We start from the raw sequence: 14491 nt of genomic DNA, 5'->3' as shown, positions 1-14491 counted from the left end.
GTGTGGGTTCATACCTTTCAATATGTAGAACCAGTTCTCTGGGTATAACTCATCCTGTCTCCGTGATGGATGACTTACTTCCACCCCAGATAACCTCATGACATCCAGGTCACATGCTGGCTGGGTGACCCTTTTGCATGAAAGGTTGAGATTTAAACATTCATATGTTGGGATATATATATGGTGAGGAACTTGCCTTAGCATTTTAATCCCGTGCTGCTGAAAGTCAAATATAGAGGCTGTGACACTCTGGATTCGATCCTCCCTGAGTCACAGAGTAGGTGTGAGATGGGCATTCATTCAGCAAATACATGGTGTGCCCAGATCAGGCAGGAAGAGGCTGCTGCCCTTGTGGAGTGTACAGTCCAGCAGGAAGGACCACCAAGGACTCCTTCCAGCCCTGGCAGAGGACAAGGGCCATCCTCAAACTAAGAGTCACATGAGTGACTTGTCTTCATGCCATAAAACTAGAACCACGGTTCTTTATCAGGAAGAACTTGAAAGAAGCAAATAAAGGTAGCACATCCAGCCTGTGGAAGACGTGCTCAGTAAATAGCAAGGCTTTCGAATTCAAAAGTCCCCTCCTCCAGGGAGGCCTTCTTGATGCCATTGCTCATCTGGACAAACCTCTGGCCTCCCAGCTCACGTGCCCACTGTGACACGGACTGGCATTCTTAGTCCATGTGTGCAGGTGCCTATGGAGTCTGTCACTGAGTAGGATTTCCCCCGTGGCTGGCAGAGTCACGCTCAACACAGGGTGTGGGTGTAAAGACCTCCTTGCAAACTGGCAAAGCAGTTTCCACACGAGAAGAGAGCAGGTCGTTGTTTGAAAGCTTTTATGAAGTTCTTACCCTGGACTTGTGGAGACAAAGGGGTGATGATGGTGCCCCCCCAAAAAAAGAGTTGAACTCCTAGAAACAGTGAGTAGAATGGTGGTTGCCAGGGGCTGGGTGGGTGGAGGAAACAGGGAGAGGTTGGTAAAGGGTCCAGACTTTCAGCTGTCAGAGGAATAAGGTCTGAGGGTCTGATGTCTGACATGGTGACTGTAGTTGATAATGTTGTATCGTATAATTGAAATTTGCTGAGAGAGTAGAACTTAAGTGTCCAAAAAAGATTTAAAAGGGTAAATATGTGAGGTGACGGATGTGTTAATTCACTCGATGGGGGGATCCTTTCACGACGCGTGTGTGTATCACGTCACATTGTCCTCTGTAGATATGTTACAGTGTTGTCAATTACACCTCAGCAAAGCTGGAAAAGCACAGCGAGGATGGCGATGCCCTTCTGGACCTGAGTGGAGGGGCTTAAGCAGCTGTTGAATTGGGCAGGATGAGGGGCAGCAGCGTCGGGACGAGCCCGAGGGGAAGCTGCAAGGGCAGAGCAAGAGGAAGGTTGTCCAGGAAGGGCAGGTGCGGCCAGATGGCGGGATCACTCACTCCTCTGACACAGCCCTGTGGGCGTGCGGAAGACTGGCAGGGCATCTGCGAGGGGCGTTAGCCTCCTCAGGCCTTGGTCTGAGCCAGGTCCACACTAGGAGGAAGGGAGGGGGCAGCCTTGTTCCTGCAGTCATGTGTAAATATGAACGTAAACGTGAACCTCATTCTCATCTCTGGGAAGCCTGGGAACAGTCGACTAGGAGAGCGTGTGAGACTTTGGAAGAATCCTTGGTATGAGGCTCTGGCTTCATATCTGTCTGGGATCCTTGTGTAGATCTGTGATTAGGCATTAACGCTCACTTACTTACCATTTGTAATTGCAAGCTTCTGTCACTGTTCCCCACGGCCTGTTCTCCCCTGTGATATGATTATGCATGTGGTCAGGTAAAGAGGTGGGCAGAGATGTGCCCTTCTAGCCCCACCACTGGCGACCTTGCTGCTGTGAAATTCAGAGAATTTTCACACAGGTTTTCCAGAAACATCACAACTTCAGAGGGCATTTTCAGCCAGTTGTCCTAGCAGTTGGGGCACAGAGGGTGGGATGGAGGGGACACGGGTTCAAGCCCTGGTCCGGGAAGATGCCACATGCTGCGGAGCAGCTAAGCCCGTGCGCGACAGCTACTGAGCCTGGGCTCTAGAGCCCACGAGCCACAACTACTGAGCCCATGTGCTGCAACTACTGAAGCCCACGTGCCTAGAGCCCATGCTCTGCCACAAGAGAAGCCACCGCAATGAGAAGGCCACGCACCACAACGAAGAGTAGCCCCCGCTCGCTGCAACTAGAGAAAGCCCGCGTGCGGCAACGAAGACCCAACGCGGCCCAATAAATAACTAAATAAGTAAATTAATTAATTAGCCTCGCCCCAAGCAAGGTCCACTCCTGTCGAATGAAACATGGCAGATGTAGGCCTTCTGAGCCTCTGGGCAAAAACCTCGCCTTCACAGCAGCCTCTAAAGGGCCGAGCAAGGGTAAGGAACAGACGCGTTTCCTTCCGCCTGTGAGCTAGTGCCTCGCACGTTCTCAGTGGCCAGCACGCAGAGACGCTACAGGCAGGCTTGTTTTGCTGGACCAGTGTGTGTTTGTGGGAATTTGGATTTTGTGCCTCTGAACTCTCTCCCCTTCCACGGAGGTGGGAGGGAGCTTTTTCCCTCGTGCAGTTGGCTAGTTTTCTCTGGTGACGAGATTGACCTGTGTTTGGCGGCACAGAACTGGTTTGCTAAGTACTGAGTCGGCCTCCCCCACCCCTTAGGCAGGTCCTCCCGTCGGTACAGGGGGCGCTCAGGAAGCTGAAAACTGGAGAGGAAGCTGAGGTGGGGGGACAGGAAAGCCTCCTGAGGATTAGAGGAGAGTGATAGAGAACCAGACCCCCCCCAGGTGGCCACCAGGATCTGGGCTTGTCTCCTGCAAGGTGGAGATGAACCGTGTGTGGGCGAGTTTGAACCCGGATGTCCTACAGGCTGGTCTGAAGCTCGCTCTGCCGCATTTTAGACGTAGGACTGAGACGGGAAGGTCTCCCCACTGTCTGTTTGTCCATTTTCTCATCTTCGAAGTGAATACTTCCTTCCAAACCTCCTGCACTCAGATGAGAACACCCAGCACCAGTTGTAACGGATGCTTCTGCCCCTTCTTCACTCACTGTGTGTAAAGGATCTCAGGAAGTTGGCTGGTTAAATGGTGAGCGCAAGTAGTAAACCTGAGGGTTCATGGTTGCGTGGTTACATTTATGTCAACATAATGGAGGAGTCTAGGTATTTTTAAAATACCCTGTTCATTATCCTAAAACATCTGGTTGGGAACATCACCTATTGGCTGGTCTTGAATAAAGGCCCTAGTTTGCTCTGTCAAAGATCTCGTGTTGCTGGATAGAACTGATGACCAGAGAGCCTCTAGGTCCCCGGATGGAAAAGTCTCTGTGTGCCTGTTTATAAAAGGCTGCAGGTGATGGTGGCCTGAACAGGTAAGATGCATGTGAAATCTACATGCTGGGAGGAGTGTATTTTACATGGACGATATTGGAAAGAGCAAAAAAAAGTCATTTTTACCCCCGAGAACTGTGGTTTCCACCTGCTGCTTTTCTCCCTAGAGGTGGATTAGATAAAATCCAGCCCAGTCTTCAGCAGCCTCTTTAGATGTTACTGGGTTCTCCCCACTCCCTCTCTGCTTCTGTCCCTTCCTTCCCCTCCTCCCTCCCTCCCTCCCTCCCTCCTACTTCCTGCCCTCCCCCAATCCATCTCCTTAGAGGAAATAAATGGTAGTAACATAATAGGTGGTTGACTGTTGGGGCCATTTTCTAGATGGAGATAAGTGGGACCACAATTTGTAAAGCTCAGGCCTTTCTATCCCTGAGAAATCCTCAAGGATGTAATAATTTGCTTTTGCATTCATTCATTCATTCATTCATTCATTTATATTTATTTTTGGCTACATTGGGTCTTCATTGCTGCGCGCGGGCTTTCTCTAGTTGCGGCGAGCAGGGGCTACTCTTCATTGCGGTGCGTGGGCTTCTCATTGCGGTGGCTTCTCTTGTTGCGGAGCACGGGCTCTAGGCGCACAGGCTTCAGTAGTTGTGGCTCATGGGTTCTAAAGCACAGGCTCAGTTAGTTCCTCGGCATGTGGGATCTTCCCGGACCAGGGCTCGAACCCTTGTCCCCTGCATTGGCAGGCAGATTCTTAACCACTGTGCCACCAGGGAAGTCCCTGCTTTTGCATTTAAATATGGGAGTGATGCAAAATGAGTCTCACCATCAGATGTTCCTTTTTCTCAAATATTGGCAAGAGCTCTAGTGCTGGGAACCATCGATTCACAGATGTTCACTGTCTTCCTGTCCTTACTGCCCCTGAGGGGAACTTGAACTTTTATTTCCTAACTCAGCCCACGTGGGGAGACTGACCTCTAGAGGAACCTTTGCTTGTATAGCCATTGCCAAATATCCTCGTGACCGCGATTTGACGGTAGGATGGTCACTACCCACTGACTCACAATCTTTTCTTTTTTTAAAACTGGGAAAACTGTATAAACCACATTAAAGAGGAAAGAAAAAACCCTTGATCCTCCCTGACTCAATCTTATTGGCCAATTTCCTGCACATTCCACTGGGGTTGTCTGCATAGCTCTCCCTGTTTTTTGAGTACAACTGAAACCCGCACCTTCACCCCCCATCTGTAGGTTATGTCAGAAGTCCAGAGAGGCCAGATTTAAAATATTTCTTCATTTAAGTAGGTGTTCCTAGAAATAGCTGCATGTACTTGGATAACCCGATAGTTAAATGCCCTGCCTTTGAAATGGCTCAATTCTGTAGCACATATGGACATTTGAGCTTCTGTTGCACTCAGCATGTAAGCCCTCACCTTGCAGGTGTAACTAAGGTTGCTAACACCCAGGGTTTATGGGTAGCACTTTCGTTCAAGATGAACGGTAACTCGTATGCACATCAAAAATGATGAGTCCCGGGCTTCCCTGGTGGCGCATTGGTTGAGAATCTGCCTGCCAATGCAGGGGACATGGGTTCGAGCCCTGGTCTGGGAAGATCCCACATGCCGTGGAACAACTAGGCCCGTGAGCCACAACTACTGAGCCTGCGCGTCTGGAGCCTGTGCTCCGCAACAAGAGAGGCCGCGATAGTGAGAGGCCCACGCACCCTGATGAAGAGTGGCCCCCACTTGCCGCAACTAGAGAAAGCCCTCACACAGAAACGAAGACCCAGCACAGCCAAAAGTAAATATATTAATTAATTTAAAAATTTTAAAAAATATTACTTCTAATTGTGATAAAATACACATAATGTTTACCATCTTAACCATTAAAAAAAAAAATGATGAGGCCTTATGGGCATACTGTGATCATCATGGAGCAACGAAACACAGACCTTGTTGCTCGGTCTTCCCTACCCTCATTTCACTCAGCTCCTCTCCTGAAATTATAGACTACGCCTTACAGTTAAGTGACAATGTGACCTGTCACCCAGTGTTTCACCTATACCTTAAATTGTACAGTTCTGGCATAGAATTCATTTACTGCTTTATCGTCAAACTTTTGCTACTTTGCTAATTAGAGTAATAATAAATGTCTTGTCCTCGGGTTCCTTTGCCAAGATGATGGCCTTATTTGGGATGTGATTAGCTTCTTTAACTTTGATTTGGCTGTTTTACCAGCATGCCTCTCAAAGTCCTGAAGATCATATACCACCAAAACGGTAGCGTAACCAAAGAATTACTTAGGCAAAAGTTTGTTATAAAACAATACTCCAGAGCAGTGATTCTCAAAGTTGGAACTGGGGAGTTGACCTGTTGTCTTGAAGAGATAGGGTCTCCATATATCCAGAGCTAAACTTCATCTCTTTTTTCAAACCTACCCCCAATCCCTAGTTTCCTATTTTGGATAAATCGGAACTGCTGTTGTCTCAGGCCTCCGACTCTCCCTTCCTGTTTTCCTGCATCCAGTTACCTACCAGTCCCATTCATTCGTGCTTAGCGCCTCCAGTCTCACGTCCCTGCCCTAGTCTAGGCCCACGTCAGCTGGTCTCTGTCCGTCCTGTTCCGTACACTGCTCACCCTCCTTGTAGATTTTAAAGCATTACCCGTATATTCACCACTCCCCTGCTGGGGACCTTAATGCCTCCAGGCTGGCGCACCAGAGTCCCCGGAAGGGCCAGCTGAAACGCGGCTGCTGGATCACACCCCCAGAGTTTCCAACTTGGTAGATCTGGCAGAGGGCTCACTAAATGCTTTCCCTACAAGGGCCAGGTGTTACCTTGACCATCCTCTGAGGACCTCAGCTCTGGGGTGAGCCTGTGCTCTGTAGATTCTAGGCTTCTCCTCTCTATTCGTTCCAGCTCCCTCCACGCTCCTCTGCTCAGCCAGTACTCCTGGAGTCCCTCTGGTCATGTAGGGATAAGGTTTAGCTGCCTTCAGAACAAACCCTGTATCTTATTTGCCTGGTTCCCACCAGCTCTGTTGGCAGCCGTGGGCACCGCTCAGCAGAACGCACTGGGAAGGCATTATTGCTTTTGCAGAGAGACAACTGAGTAGTGCCACGGATGAGCGACCGTCCTGAGGAGAGGTGTAGGTGGCACCACGCTAGGCTGAGGTCATGAGGGCCTCTCCGCGGGCCGCCGGGCTGCCTGGGCCTTCAGGCCATGTGGTGACACGCAGAGCAGGTCGCAGGTCGGCGGGTGGCCAGGAGACAGCTATTTAATGGCGGCTGGCTCCCCTTTAGCAGGCGCACCTTTTACTTTTCTCAGCGTTTTCTCTCCTTCCATTTTGTGTCTTTCAGTCTCCTGTCTCTCTCTTTCTGTCTTAGCCTCGATACCCTGGGTCTTTGGGGTAGCTTCCTGGGTTGAAGAGGCTTCTGATGTTTACTATAAAGCCACGAATTGCTTCTGAATTTTAATCTGAATATTTGTTGGTGAAATGATATAGGCTAAGAAGGACTGGCCTTGTAGTTAGGACACGTTATCAGGTGTCTGAGTAACATTCTACACATTAGTGTTTTACAGGAAAGTTCTTGTTTAACTAAAACTAACCCTGGACATGGGCACGTGATATCCCCATTTTACAGAAAAGAAAACAGACTCCGAGATTAAGCAATAATAATGCAGGATTCTCAAGGGAAGAGATTTTTCCATCTTTATGTGCACGAAGAATAACTTCTTTGCTTTTATAAAGTAGCATGTTGTAGTTAATAATTGTATTTTGGAATCATGGCTACAGGTCTTAGAAAGTTTCTGCCAAGATAAGACTGTGTGACGATGAGAAAATACGATTGGGTGATGTTTACCCCAGAAGACTATTAGCAGTTGTAGAGCAAGAGTTAAACACACATATGTAGCACATAGTAGATACTAAAAGAATGTATATAAACATATAAGCAAAAAAAAAATGTCTAGAAGGAGCTCACCAAACTGATAACAGGGGCTAGTCATTTTTTTCCTCGACATACTTCTATACTATTAAACATTTTAATAAGTATATAAATGATAACTTTTTTTTTTTTTTTTTTGCGGTATGCGGTCCTCTCACTGTTGTGGCCTCTCCCGCTGCGAAGCACAGGCTCCAGACGCGCAGGCTCAGCAGCCATGGCTCACGGGCCCAGCCGCTCCGCGGCATGTGGGATCCTCCCGGACCAGGGCATGAACCCTTGTCCCCTGCATCGGCAGGCGGACTCTCAACCACCGCACCACCAGGGAAGCCCTAAACGATAACTTTTAAAAAAATATTTATTTATTTATTTGGCTGTGTTGGGTCTTAGTTGCAGCACGCGGGCTTCTCTCTAGTTGCGGAGCGCAGGCTCCCAAGCTCACGGGCTTAGTTGCCCCACAGCGTGTGGGATCTTAGTTCCCCGAGCAGGGATCGAACCCATGTCCCCTGCACTGGAAGGCAGATTCTTAACCACTGGACCACCAGGGAAATCCCCTATAAACAATAACTTAATAGGGGAAGGAAAGAGCTAATGGGACGAGGAGTGAAGAATCCTATTTTTTAAAAAACAACAACAACAAGGAAAAGAATCCACCAGCACCTGTCTGGCTGTCTCTTTGCCTTATAAAGGGTCTCCACATTGGTCTGTCCCCTGGAGTGCATCCTGTTTCCCCATCAGCTCTGCCTCTTCAGACTGTTTCCTCTTTGAGACCTCGCCTTTTGCCCCTTCGTGAAGCCTTTCCTAGTTTCTTCCTTCAAACCTCATGCTAGAAACAATGTCTCCCACTTTTGAACCGTGCTTTCTTGTGGTACCAGAAGTCCTTGTATCATAATCTAATCTCCCCCAAGAAATTTTAAACAAAAATACATCTCTACCCCTTGCAGTATCTCTGGGGCCCCAGCATGCTGAGCTGCTCACTGGTTGAGAATTCCTGCCTCTTGAGATGACTTGCCAGTTAGGGGTTCTTGTCCATAACGGGTGTGCTTTCTGAGCCAACAGATGGCAACTTAGAGGAGGGGGCACAACGGTAGCAACTCTGCCTCCTTACAAGTGCTGCAGGTCAGTGTATCCATGCACATCCTACATTTTATAGCTGATGATGGTAACTAGTAGATGCTACCTGAGAAACTGAAGTTGGCAAAGAGAAAAAGCAGTACACATGATCTCCAAAAGAATATAGCTAACATGATGGAAGTAAAACTGAACAGTGTGTTCTTTCCTCAAGACCTGACAAAAATCGGTCTTCTGTGCTGCTGGGCACAGTTTGAGAATCAGCACAGTGCATTTAGGGGGTTGGTGTCCAGTCCTCAGACTCCTCAGCCTTGTCTGGCAGGACCAGTGCTTAGAGGTCTGTGAGCCTCTTTTCTTTTTCCCTCAGTTGCTTCCTTTTCCCAGGGGTCCTGGATGGACATGGTCCCAGCCTTGCTTCTCTGAAGCCTGCACTTGTCTCCAGGTGGATGATTTATACCAGACGCCAGCACGTCCCGCCCTGGAGTTCATCCAGCAAATGCTCACCGAGCAGCTGCTCCCAGACCCTGGAGAGGATTGAAGGTGCACACGGCAGACTTTTATTTTTGATACTTCCTGCTGACGTGCTTTCTGTCTGTCTGTCTTTTCCCCAGGGCAGCGATGGTGCCCGGAGATCCGTGCTCCTGGACAGTGACGAGCCCTTGGTGTATTTCTATGATGACGTCAGAACGCTATATGAAGGTTTCCAGAGGGGCGTACAGATCTCAAGTGAGCATTTGACTGAATCCGTGTGACTAATGCTTCATGTTTCTCCTTCAGAAAGAGGGGTCTTTTGTCAGAAAGCCATATTTGCTCCCAACTTTCTCCCACTCAGTCTGGCTCCAAGCTCCCTGTCTCCTCCCATAACTTCCGCAGAGTGAGTCTCACTGCACACGGGTCCCGCTGGGTGTGCCCCGCGGCCAAGGGGCTTCCGTGGTCACACGTCTTTTAGCTCAGAATAGGCTCTGGCGTTTCTTGCAGTAAAGAGACCTGTTTAATTGCGCCTGATCCAACATTTCTCAAACTTGCTTGACCAGGAGACCCGTATTTTGAGAAATAAACACTGACATCCAAGGAAGCGGGGTTCCGTCAGAGACACTTGTGGGGTGTCAGCTCGTGGGACTGCCCTTCATCCCTGAGGATGGCACGGAAGACCCCGGGTACCCAGAAGCTGCCCGGCCTTGCAGCCCCTCTCCCTCCTGCCCCATGTAAGAAACAAAATAGAAATAAAGAAACAAACAAAGACTCAGACCAAAACCCAGGGAGAAAACATTTCCAATCTGAATTCATTGTTTCACATCTGAGGACCACAGTAGAATCTACCTGATACTTTGTGGAATGAAAGATACAAACGAGAATCCAGGAATATTTATGTGTGTTAAAACGAGAATCTAGGAATATTTATGCATGTTAAGTCCATCCTTTTTTTTTTTAATTTTTTTCTCCTTTCAGATAATGGCCCATGTTTAGGTTCTAGGAAACCAGACCAACCCTATGAATGGCTTTCATACAAGCAGGTGAGTTTGCTGGCTGTGTGGCCGCCTCACGCGAGCCACAGTGCTGGAACGTGGCAGTTCTTGGAGCCGTTGAACGTCGGGCAGGAAGGAGTAATGAGCTGTAGGTCCGGTGGGCAGAGGGATTTCTCAGTGTTTATTCTGTCCTACCAGAGCCAAATAGTAGTTTTCAGATCCCTCGTTTTCACAAGTGGTGTAAAAACAGTTCATGTGTGTTGGAAATTTCACATTGCACGATGGTCTTCAGGCCTCACAGAATCTTCACGTGCTTCTGGGTTACATCATCTTCTTGTCATGTTACTGTTTTGTTCAGGTCTCAGCCTGTCAATAACCAGTATTGTGGCTGGACCAGCCCTCGTGGTTCATATTATGATTGCAAGACGCCTTTCAGCAATAACCATAAGGAAACTTGGAAAAAATAAAGCTTTCTTACTACAGGACATGGAAATGACGCAACACACCTGGGCCACACAAGCGAGGCCTCGGGTAGGGGGAGAGAGAGCGTAGAGCACCTGGGGTTCTGCTTTATTGGGGTCAAAGATGGGGGCCTAGGGTTTCGAGGGCTCACTCTTATTAATGAATTTGAAACAGAAGAGCAGGAACTTAAAGCACAGGAAGAGAGAAAACAAGTGGCTCAGACTGTCAGTTATCAACATCAACGGAGATCTGTAAAACAAAGGAGCCTCATGCGGGGAGGGGGCCTGGCTCCTTATCTAGCCTATGGCTGGTGATGCGTCAGCCTTGGCTTGGAAGTGGATGGTCAGAGATCAAAGCTTAAGGCAGGCACTTGCATTACAAAACAAGAGAAAGCCCAGCCTTGGGGTTTACACTACAGTTACCTACAGTGATCTATTCCTCTATTGCTTCTGATATATTGGCTGGAGGAGAGAAAACAGGTCCATTGCAGGTGGGATGTTTGAAGGCAGATTGGAAATCACTGGGGTTTCAGAAGTACATTTGTACATTTCAGACAGAGGCTGGTGAAGAGTAAAAAAATAGACTTAAGCTAACTTTGAATTTGTATATTTTTACTTTTTTTTTTTTTTTTTTGCGGTACTTGGGCCTCTCACTGTTGTGGCCTCTCCCATTGCGGAGCACAGGCTCTGGACACGCAGGCTCAGCGGCCATGGCTCACGGGCCCAGCCGCTCCGCGGCATGTGGGATCTTCCCAGACCGGGGCATGAACCCGTGTCCCCTGCATCGGCAGGCAGACTCTCAACCACTGCGCCACCAGGGAAGCCCTGAATTTGTATATTTAAATCACTTTTTCCCCCTAGCCCAGTGATTCTTAGCTTTTGGGGCTAGGAACCCCTGTAAGGTTTTTTGAAGAAAGGTCTGGACCCTCGTTCTAGAGATACAAGTACATGCATAGAATCCCAATAAGCTCTGAAAACCATCTAGGTACTCGCGGGTTCCCAGCCCTTACACACAAGCAGGAGTTGTGAAACAGTGCATGGGGTATGGAAGTAATAAGCATGTTAATGTCATTCTTGCTGTCGCCTGGCCAGTGTTGCTTTCACCGCCATTGCTGCGTACGGGGGGGCACTGTGTGCCAGAACCCACAGGCTTCTGGGGTAGGAATAGGTGTGGTTCTGTTTTCTGCGGGTGTGAGTGTGGATTTAAAGTGCTCTTGAGAATTTACCAACTGAGAATAAAGAAAAGAATTCCAAATTAAGATTCAAAAAAAAATTTTTTAGTTCATTTGGGGTAAGAATGAGGAGAGGATGAGGGATGGGGGCAGGGATATAGCCCTGCCTAATTTTTATGAATCTACCTATTTTTACATAGTTGTAATTAATAGTATGCGTTTTTGTATTCATTTATCTTACTTAAAATTGTTACAAATACTCTGTTTGATATGGTTTTCATAACTGTAGTATTTACTAGCTGTAGAACATTTTCTTAGAGATTTACCATCATTTACTTAACCATCCAGCCATTGGTCTTTTTTCCCCTAGACTTTTGTGACTTTAGATAATTTTGAAATACATATCTTTGTACCTAAAGTTTTTTCAAACCTCTGGTTAGGATTGGGTTATTTCCAAAGAATAAATTCTCAAGAATACAATTGTGGAGCGTAATGATAAGAGCTTGTTCTTATTTTTTTTTAAACGATCTCCCCCAAACTTGTTGTTTGTGTGTTTATATCAAAGGACAAGTTTTGGCTGCTTGGTTGCTCTTTATAAACACAGACACAAAGTTCTGTGTCCCTGGATTGCTTTTATAATTTTATAAAACTGAAGTATAAAAGTATAGAAACGAAACTAAAGTATAGAAACTCTGACATGTATCATCTGTGACCTGCAGCTGTTGGGGTGAAGTTCATTTGCTTTGCAGAAGGAACTGTATGATCAGTTTTCTTACAGTGAGTTCTGGTGATTCAAACCTTGAACTTTACAAAAATGTGTAACTAAAGGAATACCTGTTTGCCCCTGTTCTTCCCCGCAGGCAGTGCTGCTTCTTGGCTAAGGTATTAGGCTTGGCCATCACAGGAAGCTGTGTTCCTTGAGTTGGGCCTGATGCTCTTCCTCATTTTTTCTCCCCCGTTTTAGGTTGCAGAAATGTCAGAGTGTGTGGGCTCGGCGCTGCTCCACAAGGGCTTCAAGGCGGCCCCAGATCAGTTCATCGGCATCTTTTCTCAGAACAGACCTGAGGTATTAACCATTAGGCACTGACCGTACATGGTTTGGAGAGGTCTCAGATGGAAGAACCAGTTAGGGTTCACACCTGTCTCTGCTTCAGACCAGATTCTTTGGTCTGATTACCTCTAAGAACATGACTTTGTGTTATGCCTTAGAGAGTTACATGTATGAAAACCCAAACCAGGCCCTTCTTAGCCTTTAGGTAGGAAAAAAAAAAAATCACTTTTAAAGAAAATCATGGTTTTTGTTTTTTTAAAATCAGGTCCCCAAACAAAAACGAGTGAAGAAGGTCTTAGAACAAATAACTAACAAAGAAGTCTTCCCACTTTAAGGGCTTCCTCTGTGATTAGAAAAATGGCATTAATAAATGACAGAGAAACTTGGATACATTTTTGTCAGTAGCAAACTCTCATCCTTTCTCTCTAAAAGGTCTGGGCTCTCTCTGCCCAGATTATAAAGTTTAAAATCCCAGGGGCCATGGGGAAGGGGCCTCACTGGGAGCTGGCCTTAATTTGGGCAAGCAGACTGTTGTTTAGCCATCCAGGCCCATGCCTGGTGCTTCTGTAAACCACTGTATTAAATTACATTTAAATGAGAAGCCCTCTGGAGCTATTGCCTGTAGTGTGAGTAAACAAATAGTGGCATAGCTGGTGCAGAAAAATTCAAGCACTGGGCTTGAAGAAATTGAATTGATTCTTAGACCTACTTGGGTCCAAAAGACATGTTGGTTCAATCCCTGTGCTACTATTTTATAAATTAGAGTGGTTTCTCAGCGGGTTGTTTTTAATAAATTTATTTATTTATTATTTTTGGCTGCCTTGGGTCTTCGTTGCTGGGCACAGGCTTTCTCTAGTTGCGGCGAGCTGGGGCTACTCTTCGTGCAGTGCACGAGCTTCTCATTGCCGTGGCTTCTCTTGTTGGGGAGCACAGGCTCTAGGCGTGTGGGCTTCAGTAGTTGCAGCACATGGGCTCAGTAGTTGTGGCGTGCAGGCTCTAGAGCGCAGGCCCAGTAGTTGTGGTGCGCGAGCTTAGTTGCCCCGTGGCATGTGGGATCTTCCCGGACCAGGGCTTGAACCCATGTCCCGTGCGTTGGCAGGTGGATTCTTAACCACTGCGCTACCAGCAAAGTCCAAGGTGGAGTCTTGATGCCTACGAGGGTGGGGAGGCCAAGGGAATGTCAGGAACAATGGCACGCTTGCGTGGAGCAGCATGTCTGTGATGGGGGATGAAGCATTTCACTGTGGTGGAGGGTGGAGTGGCAGGATGAGAGAGAGAGACAGCTCCAGGCCAAGTGAATGTGAGTGGGTTGTGCTTGCTCGCCATGGCCGTTGTGCCCTTATCTGTGCCGTGTGTTCTGCGGACGATGGGCACCACTGAGGATTATAAGCGAAAGAGGGACTCTGCTGCATCTGCCTTGTAGGCGGGTCAGTTGCTGTGTGGCTGATGTGTTTAGAGGAAGATGACCAGTGACTGTGTCACTTCTTTCCTTCCTCACTTTCCTAGGGAACCTTCCAGGACAGTTTTCCCGGTAGACACTGTGTCCCTCTTCCCCTAGTCCCAGGCCCTACGGCACACTGTGGCCAGATTGCTGTCCCTTAGAGCCCCAGTTGCTGTTTGGCCGAGAAACCCCAGAGGCTGCACCTTGCCAGGGACATAGAGCCAGGCTCCCCCATGGCCTCAGGCCGGCTCCAGCCCTCGCTCCAGCCTAGCCAGTCCCCACAGCCCTGCTGGGCCGTCCCTGCCAGCCTGGTAGCTCACTGATGCCCCCTCTCGCTGCCTTTTTTTTAAAAATATTTATTTGGCTGCGTTGGGTCTTAGTTGTGGCGCGTGGGATCTTCCTTGCGGCATGCAGGATCTTTCATTGCGGCACGCAGGCTTCTCTCTAGTTGTGGCACACGGGCTCAGTAGTTGTGGCACGTGGGCTTAGTTGCTCCGTGGCATGTGGGATCTTAGTTCCCTGACCAGAGATCGAA

The 14491-nt window shown here is 48.0% G+C and overlaps 1 protein-coding gene across 6 annotated transcripts in view; it reads left to right on the top strand.

Annotated features, from left to right (window-relative positions):
• ACSL1 (acyl-CoA synthetase long chain family member 1) overlaps positions 1-14491 on the top strand; it is a 307865-nt gene that overhangs the window by 267275 nt on the left and 26099 nt on the right. For all 6 annotated transcript variants that reach the window (XM_060291703.1, XM_060291706.1, XM_030831048.2 and 3 more), the window contains 3 exons: positions 8977-9091; positions 9815-9879; positions 12429-12530. In XM_060291703.1, the coding sequence (XP_060147686.1) occupies positions 8977-9091; positions 9815-9879; positions 12429-12530 (282 nt within the window). The remainder of the gene's footprint in view (positions 1-8976; positions 9092-9814; positions 9880-12428; positions 12531-14491) is intronic.

The sequence above is a fragment of the Globicephala melas genome, chromosome 21 (assembly GCF_963455315.2).
Source record: "Globicephala melas chromosome 21, mGloMel1.2, whole genome shotgun sequence".
Classification (NCBI taxonomy): Eukaryota; Metazoa; Chordata; class Mammalia; order Artiodactyla; family Delphinidae; genus Globicephala; species Globicephala melas.
This window is presented reverse-complemented; position numbering and strand designations above follow the sequence as displayed.